This window comes from Ailuropoda melanoleuca, chromosome 4 (assembly GCF_002007445.2).
Source record: "Ailuropoda melanoleuca isolate Jingjing chromosome 4, ASM200744v2, whole genome shotgun sequence".
In the NCBI taxonomy this organism is placed as follows: domain Eukaryota; kingdom Metazoa; phylum Chordata; class Mammalia; order Carnivora; family Ursidae; genus Ailuropoda; species Ailuropoda melanoleuca.
In genome coordinates, this window is record NC_048221.1 from 69,108,898 (window position 1) to 69,131,064 (window position 22,167).

Consider the following 22,167-nt stretch of genomic DNA (forward strand, 5'->3'; position numbering starts at 1 on the left):
GGGGCGGAGAGCGGCGGCAGCGCTGGAGAAAGAGCCGGCGCCCGGCGCGGTGGCGCGGGGAGCCCGAGCCCAGGGGCGCGGAGCCGAGCCGGGACCGAGGGGCGGTGGCAGAGGGGACAGCGGAGGAGGGCGGGCGCGCGCAGGCGAGCGGCGGCGCGCGGGTAGGGGCGGACCGTGATCCGAGCCGAACGCGAGGGCGGCGCCCAGGGATTCAAGCCGCGAAGAGGTGAGTGAGGCCAGGGTTGCGCGGGGCGGGAGCACCAGGGCTCCGGGGCCGCTGCTTTGTCCCCCGACTCGGGCAGGGGCCGCCGCACGCGCTAGGGACAGGGTCTGGGGGCGCAGGGAGGGCTGGCGGCGGGGACAGCAGTCCTTCCGAGATCCTTCCTGCGCCCCCCGCGGGCTGCCTGGCGGGGGCGCGGGAGCCGGGCAAGCGGTGCCCGCAGCCATAGCGTCCGGAGGCGCGGACTGGTCTGGGAGAGCGGGGCTAAGGGTAGCGGGGGTCCCCCGCGCTGTCGGGTCGGTGGCCAGGATCGTCTCCGGGTCCCCGAACTGTCCCCGGCTCCCCCACCCCCGACGGAAAGTTTGGGGCGGGCTTGGACTGAGGCCGATGTTGTGGGATCGGATTTCCCTGCCGCGGCCCCCAGCCCGCTCCGCTGGGGAGGCGGGTTGTCCTGGAAAGCCAAGCTCCCGACCCGAGCCTGACCGCCCAGTCCCTGGCGGGAGCGCCCGCCCTGCAGCCGCGGAAGCGCCGTTCGCGCCCCGCCGCTCGCGGTGGGCGAGGGTGGGGGGCGCACCTCCTGGGCCCCGCGCTCCTCCAGCCCCCACCGCGCCGGCTGCCCCTGCTTCCCCGCCCTGGGAGGAGCTGGGGGTGGGGGCATCGCAGTGCTGGCTGATTCCCCGAGCGCGCCGCGGGGTTCGGCCCGGGCCTAGGGTAAGGGGCAGAGGGAGGGCTGGGGGTGTGTTGGGGGGACGGAGGAGGGAGGGGTGAACGTATCCCCAGCCCCCCCCCCGCCTTTCCAGTGCTGGGGTACTGGGCCGACAGGGGGCGTCCGTCGGCCGGGCTCGCCACGCTCCCAGCGCCGCCGCTTTGTTTGCACTCAAATCCCGGGAGCTGGGGGAGGGGAGAATGGGGGGGTGACCAAGGACGAGGTCTTGGCGGGGACCCTTTGTTTTGGGGTGAGGTCCTCAGCTTGTGTGTTTCTGTACCCAGCACTGGAGGGCTGGGGCAGTGACAATTAATCCAGATGGCTTGCCCAGGCCGGGGTCCCGGGGCGCAATCCCTGAGTTGGGAAGATTCGTCAGACCCGGGGGGAGCGCAGCATGCCCCGGCCCTGCACAGGGCGACCCCCGCGGTCCGAGAGGAACCCCTCTCGCACTCCCCACCCNCCCGCCCCTCAACTTCCCCCGCCCCCGCCTGAGAGCTTCGCCGGGAGATCCCTGATGAGACCGGAGCCGGCTCTGTTCTCCCGCCGCCCCAAAGCCCGAGGGCTAGTGTCTCCTAGGAGGCTGTGCGGGGAACAGGATGAGGCCCTGGTCATTTCCACGCCCATCCCACCCACTTCCTGCCTCCCGGCTTGGGCAACAAAGGGGCCTCGGGAAGCTGGGCCCCTTCGGCTCCCGGCCCCACTTCAGCCCTGTTGATGTGGAACCGGAGTTTGGGGCTCTGCCTGGCTATTGTCTGCGCTGGGGGAGGGGAGAGGCTGGGGCCGGGACCCCCGCACGGCTGGCTCCATCAAGTCCCCTCCTTGGGGGAGGGGGTCTCCTGCAACCGCCCACCTACCGTATGCCCCTTCACCCTGCCAAGGGGTTTGCGTGCCAGAAGTAGATCTTGAGGCTGGCTGGAGCCCCAGTGGGGGCAGGTCCTGCTTCCAGAGGTTATTTTAAGAAATCCTCAAATCTGTCAGGCCTGAGTGTGGGGGAAGGAGTCCCCTTTTAATTTCTTAAACAACTTCCTGTTGAGAGGGAGTGGGTGAGGGCCTGGAGGCCAGAGAAGGTTTCTTGGAGTGTCCACCCCTCCAGCTGACTCAGCTCCTCCCCTCTCCTCTGGGGTCCCCACCTCCTTTGGAATCTGGGGGCGCTGAGGCCAGGTGTGGGGAGGGGACCAAGTTCTTCTCCAGGGACTGGGTAAGGGGGGAATCCAGGAGGCTCCTGGGGAGGCCTGATCAGGTCTGATGTTTTGTCAGTGCCTCCCGGCATGGGCTTGTGTTGCCCCCTTCGGGTCTGTTTTCTCTGGCTGTGATTCTGACCCTTTCTTTTCCCCCAGCAGGGCAGCTGGCCTGGAGCTTAGAGCCGGGGCGTCTGCCATGGCCCCACACTGGGCTGTCTGGCTGCTGGCAGTGGGGCTGTGGGGCCTGGGCATTGGGGCTGAGATGTGGTGGAACCTGGTGCCCCGGAAGACCGTATCTTCTGGGGGTGAGTGCCTAAAGTCCTGAGGAGGAAGACCAGTGTGGGGAGGCGAGGCCAGAAGGGACTACTGGGGGAAGAGAAGCGATTGCCCCTAGATTGCTCCAGCTTTATTCTGCTGTCGGGCTCAAAGCCCACCGACGTATATGACACAGCTCTCTAAGAAGTGAGAGTGAGTGTTCCCAGGGACCCAGAACTGGTAGTCCTACGATACCCTTCTTCAGATGGTTAGAACCTGGCTGCCCTTGTTACGCAAGGAGACTCCTCTGTATCCTCATTCTCCCCATGCCTTACTTCTAGAACTAGCACTTGCACTGAGAGCCCACAGAGAGAAAACAGCCCGGATAGGCATAAGGCAAAGAGTGTCATCACCCCCCTCCCCAATTTCTAGCCCTTTGCCTCCAAGAGCCCCCTTACCAACTGTAATAGACCCCCTCTGTTACCCTGACACTTGTGCCCTCTGGTGGCCCTGGATATGTTTACGCATGTGCTCATGTAGGGGGATAGCTGACCTGACGGCCCTTTGGGCGTGCGCACACACCTACCTGTATTAAGAGGTGATGTCAGGTGTTTGTATCATCAGTGTACTCGGGGGACCGGGATGAGCTCACCTCCCACAGGCTCCACTCGGGTACTAATGAAGCCCTCCCTTGCCAGCCTGAGTCTGGCTCCAAGGACGAAGGCTGGTTTAGGGGGATCCTGAGGACAGGTCGGCAGCTACTTTGGGGGCTGACGTAGGAATCCTGTGACTATATCAATGTCGTACCTTGAGTGGTGAACAGCAACAAGGCTTCCCAGCCCCAAGCCTTCAGTGCCTTCTCTGGTCCCTAGCCTCTGGTTCCCCCTGACCACCCTGGCCTGGCCTCCCAGCCCCAACTCAGTCTCATGCATCGCGGCCTGTCCCAGGGGCCCGCTGTGCTTGGATCTCTGGCAGCCTGGATTTGGGTCCTGTTGGAGTGAAGAGTTTACTGGGGTAGGCAGTGCTTACAACTTCGACTTCATACATACTGCTTTGCTGGATCACAAGCTGGGGCCGGGCCAGAGCCTGGCCAGAGCCTGATGTGGGCAGCAGGCAGCAAAGAAGGAAGCAGTAACGGAGGAAGCTGGGAGGGGGAAGAGCCCAGCTCTGCAGCCAGAGGTGCTGCTGACCCTGAGTGAGGGCCATCAGTCTGATGGCTTCCTCTGGCCGGAAGCTGTGGCTGAGATATCCTTCCTTCCTCCTCACCAGCCCAGATTTGCTGCCTCCCAGGCTGGGAAAGGCCAGAGAGGCTTGGGTGGAGCTGAAAGGTTATTAGAGAAGGCCTTTTATTGCTGGTCAGGGTGCTGAGCGGGCATCTGCTTGTGGGGGGCCGGCTGTAATGTGGGCCACAGGGGTGATTAGCCCCAGGAGACCACTGTATAGAGGAAGGCTGGTTCTGGGGGCGGAGGATGCCTGGAGCCCCAGGAACCCTGCGCATTCACCGCCCTGCTCACTCCCACCTTGTCCCTGCAGAGTTGGCCACGGTGGTGCGGCGGTTCTCCCAGACGGGCATCCAGGACTTCCTGACGTTGACCCTGACTGAGCAGACAGGGCTTCTGTATGTGGGGGCCCGGGAGGCCCTGTTTGCCTTCGGCGTGGAGGCTCTGGAGCTGCAAGGAGTGGTGAGAGGTGGGGGAGCGGGAGGCACCCAGGCGTGGGGAGAGTGGCAGGACCCAGAGGGGCTTTGCTTGAGCAAACTGTCCCCGCAACCCTGCCGCCCCCACCCTGTTCTTCCCTGTGGAAATCTTGCTGTCTCCAGGCCCGCCCTCCTAGCAGAGCGGGCATGCTGCTTTCCCGCATTGGCAGCTTTGGGGCAGTTCGGGGCTTCCGTCCCCTGTTAACTCCCAGAGAGTGGGGACTGTGTATGCTCCCTTGCGGTGGCCTCCTGTGGCTGCCACAGGCCATATGCTCAGTGCCGGCTTGTGATGCTGATGTGTCCCCCCACCCCTTCCCAGATCTCATGGGAGGCACCAGCTGAGAAGAAGGCCGAGTGTATCCAGAAAGGGAAGAGTAACCAGGTGGGTGCTCAGGATACGGCCAGGACAGCCAAAACCCCCCGTACTTCCACTGGCCAGGCCTCCTGGCGCATGCTGTCTCCCCCCTACCCCTAACCTTCTTCCTTTGTCCCAGACCCCTTCTTGGACCCTGTGTCCCATGTCCCATGTCCTCGTACTCTAAGGGAATGCCTTTCTCTCCCCAGACGGAGTGTTTCAACTTCATCCGCTTCCTGCAGCCCTATAACACCTCCCACCTGTACGTCTGTGGCACCTACGCCTTCCAGCCCAAGTGCACCTACATCGTGAGTGCTGCTTCTCCCCTCAGTCCCCCTCCTCGCCCGACTCTGGACTGGGCTCCTCTGCATCTCTCCTCATTGTCTCTTCCCTGCCCCTAGGACGTGCTCACCTTCACTTTGGAGCGTGGGGAATTTGAGGATGGGAAGGGGAAATGTCCCTATGACCCAGCGAAGGGCCACACTGGCCTCCTTGTGGGTGAGTGGCTGTCTCCGCGGCAGGCTGGGGGAGGCCCCCCCCCGAACTCTTTCTCACCGTGGGTCTGCGTGGCCCGAATGTGTCTTGATTGTCACTTCTGGCCTGCCTGACGCTCTTCTCCCATAGATGGCGAGCTGTACTCGGCCACACTCAACAACTTCCTAGGCACAGAGCCTGTCATCCTGCGTAACATGGGGCCTCACCACTCCATGAAGACAGAGTACCTGGCCTTCTGGCTCAACGGTGAGCCCCGAGAGCTGGTGTAGGGCCTGGGGGAGCCGTGGGTGAGGGGCCCTGCAGTACCCCCCGCTAACCCTCCTCCCCTTCCCATAGAGCCCCATTTCGTAGGCTCTGCCTACGTCCCAGAGAGTGTGGGCAGCTTCACGGGGGACGATGACAAGGTCTACTTCTTCTTCAGCGAGCGGGCAGTGGAGTATGACTGCTACGCGGAGCAGGTGGTGGCTCGTGTAGCCCGTGTCTGCAAGGTACGGAGTCCCACAGTGAGTGGGGAGCCCTGGGAGCCCTGCCGGCTCGGCAGGACTGACCAGCAGCGTCCCCTTGCTATCTGCCAGGGAGACATGGGGGGCGCGCGGACGCTGCAGAGGAAGTGGACCACGTTCCTGAAGGCGAGGCTGGTGTGCTCGGCCCCTGATTGGCAGCTCTACTTCAACCAGCTGCAGGCCCTCCACACCCTGCGGGACGCCTCTTGGCACAACACCACCTTCTTCGGGGTTTTCCAGGCGCGATGGTGAGTTGGCCAGGAGTCCTTGCGGGTGGGGAGGGGGAGGTGTGCAGTTAAGGATGGTTGGTGGGTGCAGGCCTCTGGGTAAAGTCTAAGTGGTCAGTTGACCAGAAGCCAAGGAGGATGTTGGGCACGTGCCCCTTTTCAAAGGACCCCCCCCAGGGGGTGGTGTACAGGGCCCTTCCCCCAGTGGTGTGTTAGAGCTGATGTGACATTGCACACGCCCACAACTGCTTTGTGGGGGGCCCTGCCTTCTCGGGCCGTGCCATGAGCTGGGGTAAAGCGGGCACCGTGCCTGACCCTTGGGATCCCTCCTTTGCTGTGACAGGGGCGATGTGGACTTGTCAGCCATCTGCGAATACCAGCTGGAAGAGATCCAGAGGGTATTCGAGGGTCCTTACAAGGAGTACCGTGAGCAAGCCCAGAAGTGGGGCCGCTATACAGACCCCGTACCCAGCCCGCGGCCCGGCTCGGTGAGTCCTCCGGGGCAGGGGTGGGCTCCGGCCCTCAGCTGCAGTACCTCCCCCGCGTGCTGACCACCCCCCTCCCCCCAGTGCATCAACAACTGGCACCGACGCCATGGCTACACGAGTTCTCTGGAGCTGCCTGATAACACCCTCAACTTCATCAAGAAGCACCCGCTTATGGAGGAGCAGGTCGGGCCCCGGTGGGGCCGGCCCCTGCTTGTGAAGAAGGACACCAACTTCACCCACCTGGTGGCTGACCGAGTTACGGGGCTTGACGGAGCCACCTATACGGTGCTCTTCATTGGCACAGGTAGGCACCCGGGTAGGCGGGTGCGGCGGCTGGAAGCTGGGTAAAGGCCTGTGTGTCCGGGGCACGGAGATCTAGAGATGCCCCTGGGGCCCTGTGCCCTCTCACTTACGCCTGTCCTCCCCCAACCCCCGCAGGAGATGGCTGGCTGCTCAAGGCCGTGAGCCTGGGCCCCTGGGTCCACCTGATCGAGGAGCTGCAGGTGTTTGACCAGGAGCCAATGGAAAGCTTGGTCCTGTCCCGGAGCAAGGTAGTCATCAGCGCCCCCCCGCTGCGGTCCCTACACCTTCCCCAGTCTTCTGCTTGGCCAGTACAGGGGTGGGGAGGCCCGCGAACACACCTCGCTTAGCTTGGGGCGAGTTCCAGGAAACAAGCGCGCTGACGGCGTCTGCGCTCCGCGGGCGTTATATATAGCCAGGTCCCCATGGGGCTGTGTTCCCAGAATTGGGCCTTGGCAGCTGCTCTCCACGCTTCCTTCAGACCCCTCGAGGTTGTGCTGTGCCTGTGCTGCGTATAGCCTCTTCTCTGATGGTGCCACGGTTGCCTGCGCCTCTCGGGCTGCACTTGCTCACGATGCCCTCATGATGCCGGCTCTCCTACTGGCCCCCCAGTCCGGTCCCGTCCCGGCCCTCCACTCCCTTCACTGCTCACACTTGAAGTGCTGCTTGCACCCTACCCTTCCTTCTGGCCTGGTTGTGACTCCCCTGAACTCTCATGTGCTCGCCCTTGAGCCGCTGCTGTGCCTCGGATAGTACCCAGAACGTGGAGTCACGGCAGAAAGTCTGTGCTTGAAGAAACACACAGATTGGCAGTCACCGTTCAAACAGGAAAACACCTTATGCTGTGCTCGTGCTATTGTGCTACTTCCTGCACTATTTATACCGTAGTGGAGTGTGTGTGTGTGTGAGTGAGACTCTATTCCTCAGCCTCACAGTTCCACTGGTCTGGTCTAAGAAGGTCACACCTACAAGGTGCTTAGGATGGTGTCTGGCTTGTAGGAAGCCCTCTGTGTGTGCATTCTTCGGTCCTTCGATTTCCCGCCTCAGAGTTCGCACTGCCCTCTCCCTCCCTTGGCACCTTTGCCCTCGTGCTCCCGGGCAGCAGTCCGTGTCCCGGCCTGGCTGAGCCGCCTGTGCCCTGCTTCTCTTGCAGAAGCTGCTCTTCGCAGGCTCCCGCTCTCAGCTGGCTCAGCTGCCCCTGGCCGACTGCGTGAAATACCGCTCCTGTGCAGACTGCGTCCTCGCTCGGGACCCCTACTGTGCCTGGAGCGTCAACGCCAGCCGCTGCGTGGCCGTGGGTGGCCCCTCGGGGTGAGTGGGGCTCAGCATGCGCCGGGACCAAGGGTGAGGGGTGGGGTACTTGGAGCCCCAATGCCCATGGCCCCCGCTTTCCCAACCAGGTCCTTGTTGATCCAGCACGTGACGGTCTCAGACACTTCAGGCATTTGTAATCTCCGTGGCAATAAAAAAGGTGAGCTGTCTCTTTTCTCCCTCTTTCTGGTAGGATGGGCCCTGGGCCAGAGCTGGAATATCTGCGTCTCCGCGTGGCCCTGGGTTTCCTGTGCTAACTTTGCTCTCTCTCCTGCTGCAGTCAGGCTCACACCCAAAAACATCACCGTGGTGGCGGGCACGGACCTGGTGCTGCCCTGCCACCTCTCTTCCAACTTGGCCCATGCCCGCTGGACCTTTGGGGGCCGGGACCTGCCCGTGGAACAGCCCGGCTCCTTCCTCTATGACGCCCGCCTGCAGGCCCTGGTCGTGATGGCTGCCCAGCCCCGCCACGCCGGGGCCTACCACTGCTTTTCGGAGGAGCAGGGGGCGCGGCTGGCTGCCGAAGGCTACCTGGTGGCCGTGGTGGCAGGCCCGTCGGTGACCCTGGAGGCTCGGGCGCCCTTGGAAAACCTGGGGCTGGTGTGGCTGGCTGTGGTGGCCCTGGGGGCCGTGTGCCTGGTCCTGCTGCTGCTCGTTCTGTCGCTGCGCCGGCGGCTGCGGGAGGAGCTGGAGAAAGGTGCCAAGGCGGCGGAGAGGACCCTGGTGTACCCTCTGGAGCTGCCCAAGGAGCCCACCAGTCCCCCCTTCAGGCCTGGCCCGGAGACGGACGAGAAGCTCTGGGACCCCGTCGGCTACTACTACTCGGACGGCTCGCTCAAGATCGTGCCTGGACACGCGCGGTGCCAGCCCGGGGGCGGGCCCCCCTCTCCACCTCCTGGCATCCCCGGCCAGCCCCTGCCTTCTCCGACCCGGCTCCACCTGGGGGGCGGGCGGAACTCAAATGCCAACGGCTACGTGCGCTTACAGCTGGGGGGGGAGGACTGCGGCGGGCTGGGGCACCCCCTGCCCGAGCTCGCCGACGAACTGAGGCGCAAGCTGCAGCAGCGCCAGCCGCTGCCGGATTCCAATCCCGAGGAGTCCTCCGTATGAGGGGCCCCGCCGCCTCGCAGGGGCTGCGTGGGAGGCGTGGCTCCTCTTTTGCACAGGCACCAGCTACCTCAGGGACATGGTGCGGGCACCGGCTTGGCCTGGGACAGACCCCTCCCAGCCCCCGCCCGGCCATGGGGACCTGCTCTGCTCAGCAAGGGCACTGCCACTTGGTGTGGCTCACCAGGGCACCAGCCTCGCAGAAGGCCTCTTCCTCCTCTCTATGAGGGGCTGTGAATCACAGACACACGGGACCCTAGCAGCCAAAACTTTCCAAGGCAGAAGTTGGAGATGTGGGTGTGTTTGTATCTATCTGTATGTGTATGTGGGGGTGTGCACGTGTGTGTGACCTAGTCTTCCTTTTGTGTGTGTGTGTGTGTGTGTGTGTGTGAGAGAGAGAGTCTTCCTTTTTCTGTCCAGTCTTCCCTTGGCCTGGGGTCCTCCTGGTGAGTCATTGGAGCTATGAAGGGGAAGGGGTCGTATCACTTTGCCTCTCCTACCCCCACCTGTCCCCAGTGTGGGTCAGTGATGTACATATGGGGGTGGGCTGGGCAGGGTGCTGTGCCCCTTTTGGGGTGTCCAGGGCTCTGGGGTGGGCCTGGTCCTGCTCCTAGGGCTGTGAATGTTTTCAGGGTGGGGGGAGGGAGATGGATTCTCCTGTGTGCTTGGGGCAAGGGGGGGAGGGGCCTCCCACTTGGCCCCGGGGTTCAGTGGTATTTTCTACTTGTCCTCCCTTACCAGTCTGGGAAAGGTTGTGTGGGGGGAGGGGGAGGGAGGAGGAGGGAGGAGGAGAAAGGGTGGGCATGCTGTGGATATTGCATATCCTCTCCCAGCCCTAGGGAGGGCTCTTAACAGTGTAACTTATTGTGTCCCCGCGTATTTATTTGTTGTAAATATTTGAGTATTTTTATATTGACAAATAAAATCAAGAAAACAGTAAGTGTTCTGTGATAAGGATAAGGCATATGAGCTAAAACCTTTGGGGCTGGACTAGCCTCCCCTCCCCATGGTTCTGGGGCAGCTGCCCCTAATGTCCCTGCCTGCTTGTGCCCCTCTCCAGAGGGGGGATAGCCCAGGCTCCAGTGTTTTCCCACAGTGATAGCTGTGGGGCTGGGAACCAGACCAGGGACACGGCCCCTTGGGAGCCAGCTTTGGCTTCTGGCCAAAGGGAGAAGTCAGGGCATTGGGAGCAAGGCGGGAGAGGAGGGGCCTGGCTTCCCAGAACTCTCGGAAGGGGAAGTGAGAGTGAGGGGCTAAAGGAGGGGAACTTCCTAGAAAGAGCTTAAGGTTGTATGGACTGGTTTGTGTGAGGATGGGGAGTCCAACTAGCCTAGGAGAGGAAAGGTTACTTTCAGCCTTCTGCCTGCGCTCCAGGAATGTTAGTCTTGAATGCTTCCAGCTATGGGGAAACAAGGAACTTGCCCCACCACCCCCAGTGTGCGCTAAGCCACTGTCCTATGGAAGGACTGGGTGCAGGGAGGGCCCTGATACTTGTAAGGAAGAGAATACCCAGCCTGGATTCTGTAATTCATGCCCACAGATGGAGGCTGTCGTGAAATGGACTCCCTACATTTCACTGGTGGCTGAAAGGGGCTGCTGCCCTGGGTGTCCTTAGCTGTAGGAAAGGGCTGTGATCTGCAGATTTCTGGGTAGCTAAGCTTTCAGGATGGTCAGTAAACCTCAGCCCTCAGGATGTTTTGATATATGAAGATTGATACAGTAAACTAGGCTCCCACTGGAGTTGGGAGGTTCGGCATGACCCAAGGCCCTGTTTTTGCCCGTGGGGTTTATGTGCTCCTACTGGAAAAAGTTGTGGCCACCTGCCTCCCACGGGTTTTCAGGAAATGGGCAGGAGGCACGGGAGGAGGGAAGGGGAAGCGAGGTCACTAGGCCTGGGGTGGTGTCGAAAAACGGGGCGGAGGACCCTGGGGCGCGCCCGGCGACTCCCTGCCCTAGGGAAACCGGTGGGACGCAGGGAACCTTGGAGGGCTGGGCTCTGGCGGGTGGCCAAGCCGCCCGCTGCGTCCCTACACCCTACAGGGCTGGCGGCCCAGGCGCCGTCCGCCTGCAGTCCGGGTCTGGGCATCCAGCGCGGCGCCCTCGGTACTCTGCTTAACCTGGGACGCCCTCGCGCGGCCGTCTCGGAGCGCGGTGCCTCGCCACAAGCCCCGCCCCGCCGCCTCGATTGGTTCCCGAGCTGAAGCCCAGCGGGCTCGGCCTCCCGGTGACCGAGTCTCTCGATCCGGGCGCTGGCACGGGCGCTGCTGCGTGCGCCCCGCCCACCCGCAGCGGCCGCGCGCGCGCGCACAGCGGCTGGGGCGGAGCGGGCTCCGGGGCCGACATGGCGGCGCCGCGGCCCTGCGCCGACGGTCCCTGCTGCTCTTGGCCGGGTACGGCGTCCGGCGTGCAGCAGACGCTGGACGAGATGGACTTCGACAGGGGTGAGACTGCCGACTCTCTCCAGGTCGCGGGACAAGGAGATGGCCGAGAAGTGGGGCCCCGAGGGCCGCAGTAGGCCTGGTGGGAGCGCGGGCGGGCGGTGGGCTCACAGCATCATGGAGAACCCGCCAGGGACCTGGCACGAGCTCGGCCACTAGAAACTTCGTCTCGCGTTCAGGTTGGGAAACGGAGGCCCTGGTTTCGGTAACTTTCCCCACTAGTGGGGCAGGGCCCGGGTCCTCAGCTGGTGCGCTCCCGGGAGGCTCGGACCGGCTCGGGTGGCTGGGCGCGGGTGTTGGGGTTTGTGGTGGGGGGGGATCGGGAAGCAGAATCTGCAGCCGGGGTATTGCAGCCACCCCGAGGGCATGGAGCTTCAGGGGGGGCCGCGCTGCGAAGGGAACTGACGTTCTGACCTCCGATGTGAGCCCCGATGTGTCAGGCCCTGTATGCTTTAGATATGGTACACATGGCCCTCGACGCAGGTGATGTTTTCTCTACCTTTGGGGCCCAGAGTGGTAACTCTTTGACCCCACGCTGTAAGATTATATCGCCCGTAAGGAACAGAGTAAAGCTGAAAAAACAAGTCCGCTCTTCTTGGGAGGCTGTGTATCATCTGTCAGTGCAGAGGCGGCTTATGCAGTAATGACATTCTCATCAGCTGTTGGGTAGATGCTACGGCTTTTTATGCGTTCTGATTAATTTACTGCTAAGTGGCTCTTGCAACTGCTTGCCTCCCTCCACGTCGCCACCCTCAGGGCTACTGAAGCGACTCTCTCATGGCCCTTCCTGCTTCCACTCCTGCCCTCCTACAAAGTTTTCTACTCCACACAGAAGTCAGAGTAACCTTTTGAAGATATTAAATCAGATAATGTCATTGCTTTTAGAATAAGTTCAGATTCCCTTCATGGCCTACAAAACTGTGTGATCTAATGGCTGCCTGTTCTGCTTCTCCGCCCCCACTTTGTTTCTCATCCTTTTCTTTCCCCACTCACTATGCTTCAGCCACACTGGGCTCGTTATGGTTTCTCAGACATGCAAGATATCTTTCTGACTTAAAGCCGTGGTACTTCCTGTCCCAGCCTGTTGGAATAGACTTACTGCAGCATTAGGCTAGCTAATGCTTTTCCTTCTGGTCTTGGCTCAAATATCACCTCCTCAGAGAGACCCACCCTGAGCACTGCATTCTGGTAGTTCTCAACTGGGGGCACGGGCAACACCCCATCCTAGTAGTTCTTGGGGTGGGGAGGAGACACTTCTGACCCTTAAAGGTCTTTGGCAATGTCTAGAAACAATTTCACGTGTTACAGCTGGAGGGTGCTACGGTCATCGAGTAGGTAGAGACCAGGGATGCAGGTCTACATCCTACAATGCGCAGGGCAGTTCCTCATAACAAAGAATTAACTGGCCTACAGTGCCAGTTGAGGGGCTATTGAGAAAGAAACCTTGCCCTGTCCAAAGTAGGGCTCCTTCCCCTCCAGGTTACTCTGATATATCACCTTGCTTTCATCAAAGCAGTTTTTACAACCTACTTTGTTTGCTTCCTCATTATTCATTTCCCACACGTGGGAAAAATCCTTATCATGTGGGGTTTTTTTTCCCCCCTTCATATCTTTTCTCCGGGTTCATTTTCCCTTTCCCTAAAGTATATCCTTTAAAAGTTTTTTCAGTGAGTATGATTCTCCATCTCTCTCTCTCTCTGTCTCTCTTTCTGTCTTGACTGGTAGCTTAGCTGGGTATAAAATTCTAGACTGACAATTATTCCCCTCCCCCCAAACCTTTGGAAATATTATTTATCTTCTTTTTCTGCTACTGCTGTTAAGAATCCTGCTGGGAGCGCCTGGGTGGCTCCGTCAGAAGAGCAAGTGACTCTTGATCTTGGAGTCATTAGTTCAAGCCCCATGTGGGGTGTAGAGATTACTAAATAAATAAATAAACTTAAAAAAATCCTAATAATTGATTATAATTCTTCAGTGACTAATGATCTTTCCTTTTTGGTAACTTAAACGTTTTCTTTATTCTTGATGTTTGGTCATTTTACCATGGTAGATATGTTTTGATTAATTCTCCTTGGTATTTAATGTGGTTTTCATCTGAGAACTCATGGTTGTCTTTACTTCAGAATAATTCTCAGATATTACCTCTTCAGACATTTCCTCTCTCCTATTCTGTCCAGTTTCTCTTTTTTTGTTTGAAACTCCTGTTAGACATATGTTGGTACATTCTGCCTTTGATGTTTCCTTACCTCTCTCTAATATTTTTCTCTTTACCATTCTGCATTCTGGGTGATTTCCAAGTCACTCATTCCCTCCTGGGTGGGTCTACAGTACTGTCCAACCATCTCTTGTTGTTTTATTTCAGTGATTCTATTTTTTAATTTACTGACTTTTTAAAAGTAATCTCTACACACAGCCTGGGGCTCGAACTCGTGACCCTGAGATCAGGGGTCACATGCTCTACTGGCTGAGCCAGCCGGGCACCCCTGATTTTCGTTTCAGATCTCCCTGCCTTTTTTTTTTTTTTTCTTTTTCTCCCTAATGTTCTGTTGGTTTGTGGATTGTATTCCTCTGTCTCTGTGAACATATTAAATGTTTTAAATCTTTTAGATTGTGCTATTTTGGCTCATTTTTGAAGTATGCATTTTTCCATTTGTTGTATTTGTTGACTATCTCAAGGCAGTGTATTATTTCTTTTTTGCAGCTTTTAATTTTTGAGCTTATGGGGGGCGCGGGTTGTCTTCTCTTGTTAGAGATTATCCACAACAAAGCCACACCTTTGTTGGCTTGTGGAGGTATCCTTATACGACGTTTTTTAAAAGTTGCCTCTGCACAGCCCTCTAGCGTTCACTTGTCTGGATCCATTTTTATGACAGATCCTTAGCTTGGGGGTTTTGCTCCCTTAGGGTATAAATAAATATAGGTCCCCTTATACAGTGATTGTATGTCAACTATTTCTCCATAAAGCTGGAAAAAATATACAGTTAGTAAAATTTACATGATGGGAAAAATGCAAAAATAGATAAATATAAATATGTATCCCACATCTCCAAGTTGAATGTGTCACGGTGTCTGATTTTTTAGGTTTCTTCTGCCTGTGCTGTCTTCTCACACCTGTTGAAATGGTGCCTTTTCTCATTTCCTTTAAGCTTCTCTTCAAATGTCACCGTATCAGAGATGCCATCCCTGACCACTGCTTGTAGCCCTTCCCTATTTTATTTTTCTTCATAGCACTTAGCACCACCTGACTTATTTCCTTTTTTCCCCTCATCTGTTTCCTTTAATTAGAAAGGAACCTCCGTAAGACCAAAATTTGGGGAGCAGTCCTGGGGACTGGGGACCTTTAATTCTTGACTGACCCCTAGTGCCCAGGCCAGTGCTAGGTACATGGTAAGTATTCAGTAAATATTTGCTGAATGTGTGAAGTGCCTGGGCCTGGCAGCTTGCTTTCTGGTGCTATTCAGAACAGGAAAGTAGAGATTTTCCAGCCCTAATTCATCCATGAGATGGTACTTCCTGCCTCCCAGCTTTGTGCACAGAACTTTGTTGTGTCTACTCCTTGCCATGCATATGACCTGCAGCCTTTGCTCCAGACCCTGCCTAGTTGTTCAAGCCAAAGCCGCTAAGTGTGTGCATTTACAAGGACTTCAGGACTCCGCAGATGGAGTACCGACTCACCACTTCGGCTGTGGCTTTCACCTTCTTCTCGCAACTGGCAATGTCGTTTTCTTGCTTTTGAATTTGCCTGTATATTCAGACATTTTAAACATTATTTAATATTTGTATGTTTGAAGAGGGAAGAAGGATTTGTGTCTGCCCAACCCTGCTGTCCTGATTAGACAAAGCCTCTTGTCCGTCTTGTTCACGGCTAGATCACCAGCTCCTAGGACAGTCCTTTGCACAGAGGAGATCTCAGTTAAATTTTTTTAAAGGATTGATTGATTGATTGATTGATCGATTGATTGATTGGAGGGGCAGAGGAGAGAGAGAATCTCAAGCTGAGCTCAGAGCTTGCTTGACTCGGGGCTCGAGCCCAGGGCCCTGAGATCATGACCTGAGCCCAAACCAAGAGTCAGGCGCTCAACTGACTGAGCCACCCAGGCACCCCTCAGTTAATATTTGTTGAGTGAATAAATCCCCCCATTTTATAGATGAGAAAATGGAGGTCAAGAGGTAAAGGAAGCACTGAAAGTGTCCAGTCATTCAGCGTTATTCAGCACTTCGTTTGTCTTTCCACAGGAATCTGGTCGGCGGCCCTGAATGGAGACCTAGGCCGAGTAAAATATTTCATCCAGAAGGCAACAGACCCTAGCCAGCCCGACTCGGCTGGCTACACTGCTCTGGTGAGCGGGGGGTGGAACACAGGGTCAGAGGAGGGAGCAGCTTTCACTCGGGACACCTACTCTCTGTGACGGAAGGGCTGATGTTGTCTTTACTTCCGCCCTTTCTTTTCTCCCAGCAGGTTTTCAGTTTTAAGCATTGTGTGAACCTTGTTCTTGTTGTTTTTTTTTTTTTTTCTTAATTAGTGTTAAGTGTTTTACATCATTTATTTCATTTCATTTACCTAACAATCCTGTGAGGTAGGAATGATTATTATCCCCATTTTCCTGTTGAGGAAACGTATGCTAGAAATGGAGAAGCTTGTCCAGGTCACACAGCTAATGGAGGTAGCCCCTGAGGTCGTTGCCGTTCTCTCGCTCCTCTCGCCCATGCTGTCCCCTGCCCACCGCCCTGTTGCCTGCCTGGGCTCTGCTGTCTGACCTCGGTCTCTGTCCCCTGCAGCACTATGCCAGCCGCAACGGGCACTATGCTGTATGCCAGTTCCTGCTGGAAAGCGGGGCTAAGTGTGATGCCCAGACCCATGGGGGCGCCACCGCTCTGCACCGGGCCAGCTATTGTGGGCACACCGAAATTGCACGGCTCCTGCTGTCTCACGGGTCCAACCCAAGGTTGGTGGATGACGATGGCATGACCAGTCTGCATAAGGTATGCCGTCCTCCCCCCTTCATGAACTGTCATTGTAAAAGTTACAACACGGTCACTGTAGAAGACACGGGGAGAGCAGAAAAGCACTTGTCATGTCAGGGCTTCCGAGTCATCACTTGAGGATGAATGTATAACTTGCCAGCATTTTCCCTGTGCATGTAAATTAGAATTACATGTACAGTGCCATTTTTTTCCTTTGCTTTCATGATATATGTCATGAATGCTTTTCCCTGAAGTTAGTTTTCTGAAGCTCACACCTACTCTTGCCTACCCCTGTAGCCCCCTTTCCGTACATAGCCAGGGTGACCACTTAATTAACTTTCTTCTGGCCAGAAATACTTACACATGCTGAAGCGTGTGGAGAACAAAACAGTGCAGCATGAACATGTTTCCCTTCCACCCTGACCCATGGCCCCTCAGTCTGCCAGGACACCCTGCTGAAGGCATCACTTTACTAATTGCTGATGCATTTTAGAGAAGTGGTTTATGCATATTTATGGCATACGTGTGTAAATGCATTCTTCTCTTGTGAATTTTAAAATAGAAAAGTTTAAGTAGTTGACTGCATGACTTACCATCAGAACCTGGGGCAAACGCTTCTTGCTCTCCACCAAAAGTTGGTGCTCGCGCTTTCGTATTAGAGCCTGTCTCTCGGACGGGGCTCCACAATCACAGACTGCATTCCGCTCCCTCTCGCGTTGGTGAGTTCTCAGCCGATAGAGACAAGACACACTGAGGAAGTTTTTTCCAGGGGGAGAGCTTTTAGGAGCCAGCGTTCCTACTCGGTCGGCCCAGCCAGTAACAGAGACACCTAGGTTGGCAGATCCCCGCAGAAATGCGGCCAGACAGAAAGTGCTCGCTTGGTGACAGCAGCCTTGACGTATTATGGCCGCAAAGAGTTATGTTTTTATTTTGTGCATCCGACTGTTGAAGAACACATGTTGTTGTTGTTGTTTTTTAACGTGTGATGGGTGTGGGGGTAACACTTTGGTAGAGACACTAGTAGATATGTTTAAAAAAATATACGTAACAGGTATTGTTTTTGTTTTTTATACTTGATGATACCTCTTATATGAGGCACAGGCGTACCTCAGATACGCAGAGCACCGTGATAAAGCAAGTTGGAGCAGTTTTTTGGCTTCCCAGTGCACATAAAAGTTATGTTTATATTATACTGTAGTCTGTTTAGTGTGTACACCAGCATTATGTCAAAAAAAAATCATGTATGAACCTTACTTTAAAAATGCTTTACTGCTAAAAAATGCTAACCATCCTCTGACCTTTCAACAAGTTGTATTCTTGTAACTGGTAGAGGCTCGTGCCTCGGTGTGGCTACCTGTTCAGCGTATCAGGGAGGCTGGGGTAGTCGTTGCTGAAGGTTTAAGAAATTGCTGTGGCACACTGATTCTTAAAATGAGACAGCAATGAACTTTGTCACATTGACTGACCCTTCCTTTCACTTGAGCGCTGAGAGGCCACTGCAGGGCTGTTAGTTGGCTTACTTTCCATATTGTATTTCAGGGACTAGGGAGGCACGAGGAAGAGAAAGACTCGGGAACAGGTGTCAGTGTAGCGGTCAGAACACGCACACATATAGATGAAGTTCGCTGTCTTATATGGGTGCGGTGCAGACATCCCCAGATAGTTCCAGAATTAACAGCAGAGATCAGTGATCACAGATGACAAATGTAATAAGGATGAAAAAGTTTGAAATAGTTCAGGAATTACAAAAATGTGGCACAGATACAAAGTGAGCAAATGCTATTGGAAAATGGCGCCTATAGACCGCTCAGCGCGCGGTTGCCACCAACCTTCAATTTGTAAAAACAAACAAAAACCCACAGTGTCTGCGTAGTGCAGTAAAGCAGAGTGCAACAAAATGAGGTGTGCCTATGTAGACAGTAGTCAAACACGGAAGCAGAGGGTGGCACGGTGGTTGCCGGGGCAGCGGGGAGGGCAGCGCGGCCGGTGTGGTGTCACCGAGGCGAGCTGACCGGAGCGCTACAGATCGGCCCGGTGCCAAAGGTGACCGTACTGGGTGGCTCAGTCAGTAGAGCACGGGACTCGTGATCTCGGGGTTATGAGTTCAAGCCCCACATTGGGTGTGGGGGGTGTGTGTGGCTATTATTTAACAAAAAGAACAATTACCAAAAAATTATAGATAGGTAGGTAGATTGATTCGTTAAGAAGTCAGATCTCCTGTGCAATGTTCTTACCACAATAAAAAAATTGGGTGGGGGGCTATTTCAAGGACCAACTTAATTTTTAGGAAGCCAGATGTGAATATTTCAGCATCCAAGGATTTGCAGATATGTTACATTTGCGTGTACTCGGGAAGATGTCAACATTTCCCTCCTCCAGTTCCTTCCTTCCTTCCTTTTCTTTCTTTCTAAGTTTGTTTGTTTTTTTGTCATCTCTATGCCCAGCATGAGGCTCTAAACTCACCACTCCGAGATCAAGACTTTCATGCTCTTCCAGCTGAACCAGCCAGCTCGCCCCGATCTTGAGCTTTCGTCCCCTTGTCACTTCTACTCAGGCCCCCTTTCTTGACCCTATCGTGGTGACACTCCAGGGTCTTACATGTCAAGCTATCCCCATCTGGATACCTCTCCTCTCCCGGTTTTCATCTGGCTTGTTTCTGGCCTCCTTCTGGATTTTAGCTTCTGCGTCACACCCCCAGACCCAGGTAGCCTCCCCAGCTGTATTTGCAGAAGCACCGTTCACTTGACGCTCTGTTAACTTTTCTCCCTCTTGAAACTCCGTCTGAGCTCTGTCTCTGTCCCTCGAGACAGCGACTTGATCTTGTTTACTGTGGTAGCCCCACCTCTTAGCACAGGTGCTCAGCGACTATTTGCTGAGTGAACAACTGAGTGTCGTTTTATTTTAAGATCCTTGCCAGTTGAAGAGGCAGATTGCTTATTTCTTAGTGGTCAGCCCTGGTGTTGCGGGGATATTTTGTTGTGACTCCCGTGGAGGGTTCCTACTGGCAGGACCCTGAGCGCATGTTGCTGCTGGTGTTACAGCCTGAGGCCTCTCCCGTGCCTCTCCAGCCCTTTCTTTCAGGGGGTACAGATGTGGGAGGTGTTAGGAGTTAGGAATTGTTCTTTCTTTTTTAAAAAGGAACCTACTTGCAAACTTTGGTACCGTTTTTTTGTACAAAATTCTTGGGAATGCATCTCACAGCTCCTCCCCAGAATGCACCGCAGCTCTGCTCACAGCATCCCACCGCCTGAATTGAGGTAACGGAACTGAGAACCTTAGGTCTGTACTCATCAAGAGGACCTGCTAAGTAAAGCTCTGGATTCAAATCTGTGGTGGTATTTGCTATTAGCACGCACTTTGACGCCTTTCAGAAGCCCCCGTGGTGCCTCAGTCTGACTGTTGGGAGGGGCAGGGACTAGAGTGGTAGAACACGGTTGTTAGGAGTTGAGACTTGGCAGTCAGACAGACCCGGTTTAGGATCCCCAGGCTGCCACACCAGCTCCGTGATGTTGGACAAGTCACGTAACTTGTGTGAGCCTCAGTTTCTTCCTCTGTACGATGGGAATGTTGATAGTTCCTGCCTCTGACGGTTATTATGAAAGTTAAATAAACTAATCTGTGTAAATCACCTTCACCCTTTTCTGGAGGAGGTCAGGCTAAAAACCGACATCCAGGTTGGGACCTTCTATTTAAAAGGAAGAGGAAAAAGCCAAGAACCTGGACCCATTTTTCTCTGCTCATCTCAACGTTCCCAGAGGGCAGAGGCTGTGTCTGATGTATCTTGTGCCTGTGGTGTCCAGCTGATAGATGACCGAATGTCTATAAAAGAGAGGGATGCAAGGTTCTATATTTGTTTTTGTTTGTTTAAATATTTTTAAGTAATCTCTACACCCAACATGGGGCTCATACAACCCCGAGACCAAGAGTCGCACGCTCCATCAACTGAGCCAGCCAGGCGCCCATCTGTATTTATTTATTTATTTATTTATTTATTTATTTATTTATNNNNAGAGGAGCCTGACGTGGGGCTCGATCCCATAACACCAGGATCACGCCCTGAGCCGAAGGCAGACGCTTAACCGCAGTGCCACCCAGGCGCCCCCATCTGTATTTATTTTTAACGTGCAGTCCTGGACAGAGAAGAATGGCTACGGAGCAGAGGACACAAGAAAAGAAAAACTCAAGCTAACTGCCAGGAATAGCACTAGAGAATTCTGCCAATCTTCATGCACGTTGTTGGGATTTGTTAGGAAGTAGGGGAAATCTACTCAAATTGCCAGTGTCTCCTTAATATTACCATAAGACCTGTTTTAGGACCAAGAGATTCCCTGAAGTGGAGCAAGAAAGGGCAGGGCCCAGGGTGGGGGTATGACTTTTGATTCAGGCATCTTTCTCCACAGGCTGCTGAGAAGGGTCATGTGGACATTTGCTCCCTGCTCTTGGAACACAGCCCAGCCCTGAAGGCTGTCCGGGATCGGAAGGCACGACTAGCATGTGACCTGCTGCCCTGCAACAGTGACCTGTGGGACCTGCTGGCCACCTGACCTGCCACCTTTCTGTCGCAGGCTGCCATGCAAGAGGACACAGACTAGCCCTCCCAGCCCCTCTTTGTTCCACATCCGTGCTGCAGGGTGGGAACCTGAGGCCTGAAGAGCCCCATTCTGGCCACTGTGGGAGCGAGGGAGTAGATGTGGGGCTGCAAGTGCTTAAGCCTGGACAGATGATCATATTCTAAATTCGTTCATGTGGAAACATCTATCCGTTTAGAAAAAATAAAGTTGTATCCTTACCTCATCCCATGCACAAAAATAAGTTTCAAGTAGATTAAAGACCTAAGTATAAAAACAGAGCTATGTAAGTATTAGAAGAAACGGTGGGACATACGACAGATTGAAAGCTGCTTTCTAGCTGAATGGCCTTGGGAAAGGTCACTTTGCCCATCTGCTTCCTCTGTGAGGTGAGTTGGTTATAACAGGGCCTGCCTCAGAGGCCTCGCGGAGGTTAAGTGAGCGAATATATGGAGGGCACCAGAGTGTGCCAGGCACCTTGCAGACAGTGTGTCAGAGCACCCATTCCTCAGTTTTCTTCCATTTTAACAACCCGATAGGTGAGCAAGTGCTGTTGCTCTGTTGTGCACTTCTAATGACCACTTGTCTTCTTGGAACTTCTGTGCACACCTGTGGCCTATTAAAGATTTTCTTCCTTTTATTGATTCATAGGAGTTATGTGTTCTGGATATTAATCTTGCTGTTTATATATATATTTTTCTTTCTTACCATCACTTTGTTGGTATCTGTTCTTGGAAATTGGTATACCCACCTTAGATGAGAGTCTGGCAGTATCTATCAAAATTTAGATGAGTAGGGCCAATAATTTGATTTTCCTGTAGCTACCTAGAGAACTACCCACATGTACAGCGATATTTACTTACAGAAACATCTACAGAGTTGTGCTGTCATGTAAGGGAGAAAGGAGGGAAGCTAAGTGCTCCCTGCTGGGGAAGTGATTAATTCTGGTATGTGTGTCACTGGAGTGCAGTGTAGCAGAGTGCAGTGTGGACTAACGTGGGAAGTGTGCTGAGTTGCGATCACAGTAGGATGCCTCTTAAAACATGGCTGTGGAAACCTGCGTGTACAGATACAAAATTACAGGAAGAAAGTCAGGAGGGTGTATATTATACCGGTACCTGTGGCGGCCCCTGGTCGGCTGTGGTGAGAGCGGCTCTCAAGTGCATCTTGAGCTTTATTGGTTAGGTTTGGGTTTTTTACAAGGAGTAATGTTTTTGGTAAGAATTAATACCAGTTTCCCGTAGAAGAAAGTAGTTTTCTGATGAGAATTGCAGATGAATCCTGTTGGTGCAAAATGTCCTTATCCTTGAATGTTGGAGAGGAGTTTTAGAGTTGGCTGACAGTGGAGTCCAGAG

General features: G+C 55.0%; 2 protein-coding genes across 5 annotated transcripts; both read left to right on the forward strand.

Moving 5' to 3' along the window:
- Nucleotides 1-17: 17 nt before the first annotated feature.
- SEMA4C (semaphorin 4C) lies at nucleotides 18-9,783 on the forward strand. 4 transcript variants are annotated; one of them, XM_034659038.1, is made up of 15 exons: nucleotides 18-226; nucleotides 2,264-2,412; nucleotides 3,896-4,044; nucleotides 4,378-4,440; nucleotides 4,623-4,721; nucleotides 4,815-4,911; nucleotides 5,038-5,154; nucleotides 5,245-5,396; nucleotides 5,484-5,659; nucleotides 5,982-6,126; nucleotides 6,208-6,430; nucleotides 6,565-6,677; nucleotides 7,580-7,737; nucleotides 7,827-7,897; nucleotides 8,018-9,783. In XM_034659038.1, the coding sequence occupies exons 2-15, from the start codon at nucleotides 2,304-2,306 to the stop codon at nucleotides 8,845-8,847; spliced, it is 2,502 nt and encodes an 833-aa protein (XP_034514929.1). In that variant the 5' UTR covers nucleotides 18-226; nucleotides 2,264-2,303; the 3' UTR covers nucleotides 8,848-9,783. The 4 variants fall into 4 exon arrangements, with proteins under 4 accessions (XP_034514929.1, XP_034514930.1, XP_034514931.1 ...); XM_034659039.1 differs by having other exon boundaries at nucleotides 2,267-2,412; XM_034659040.1 differs by lacking the exon at nucleotides 18-226 and adding an exon at nucleotides 234-931 and having other exon boundaries at nucleotides 2,267-2,412.
- A 1,345-nt stretch (nucleotides 9,784-11,128) lies between these two features.
- Nucleotides 11,129-21,465, forward strand: ANKRD39 (ankyrin repeat domain 39). Its single transcript, XM_034659041.1, has 4 exons — nucleotides 11,129-11,285; nucleotides 15,516-15,619; nucleotides 16,059-16,262; nucleotides 20,645-21,465. The coding sequence occupies exons 1-4, from the start codon at nucleotides 11,186-11,188 to the stop codon at nucleotides 20,786-20,788; spliced, it is 552 nt and encodes a 183-aa protein (XP_034514932.1). The 5' UTR covers nucleotides 11,129-11,185; the 3' UTR covers nucleotides 20,789-21,465.
- The last annotated feature ends 702 nt before the right edge of the window (nucleotides 21,466-22,167 follow it).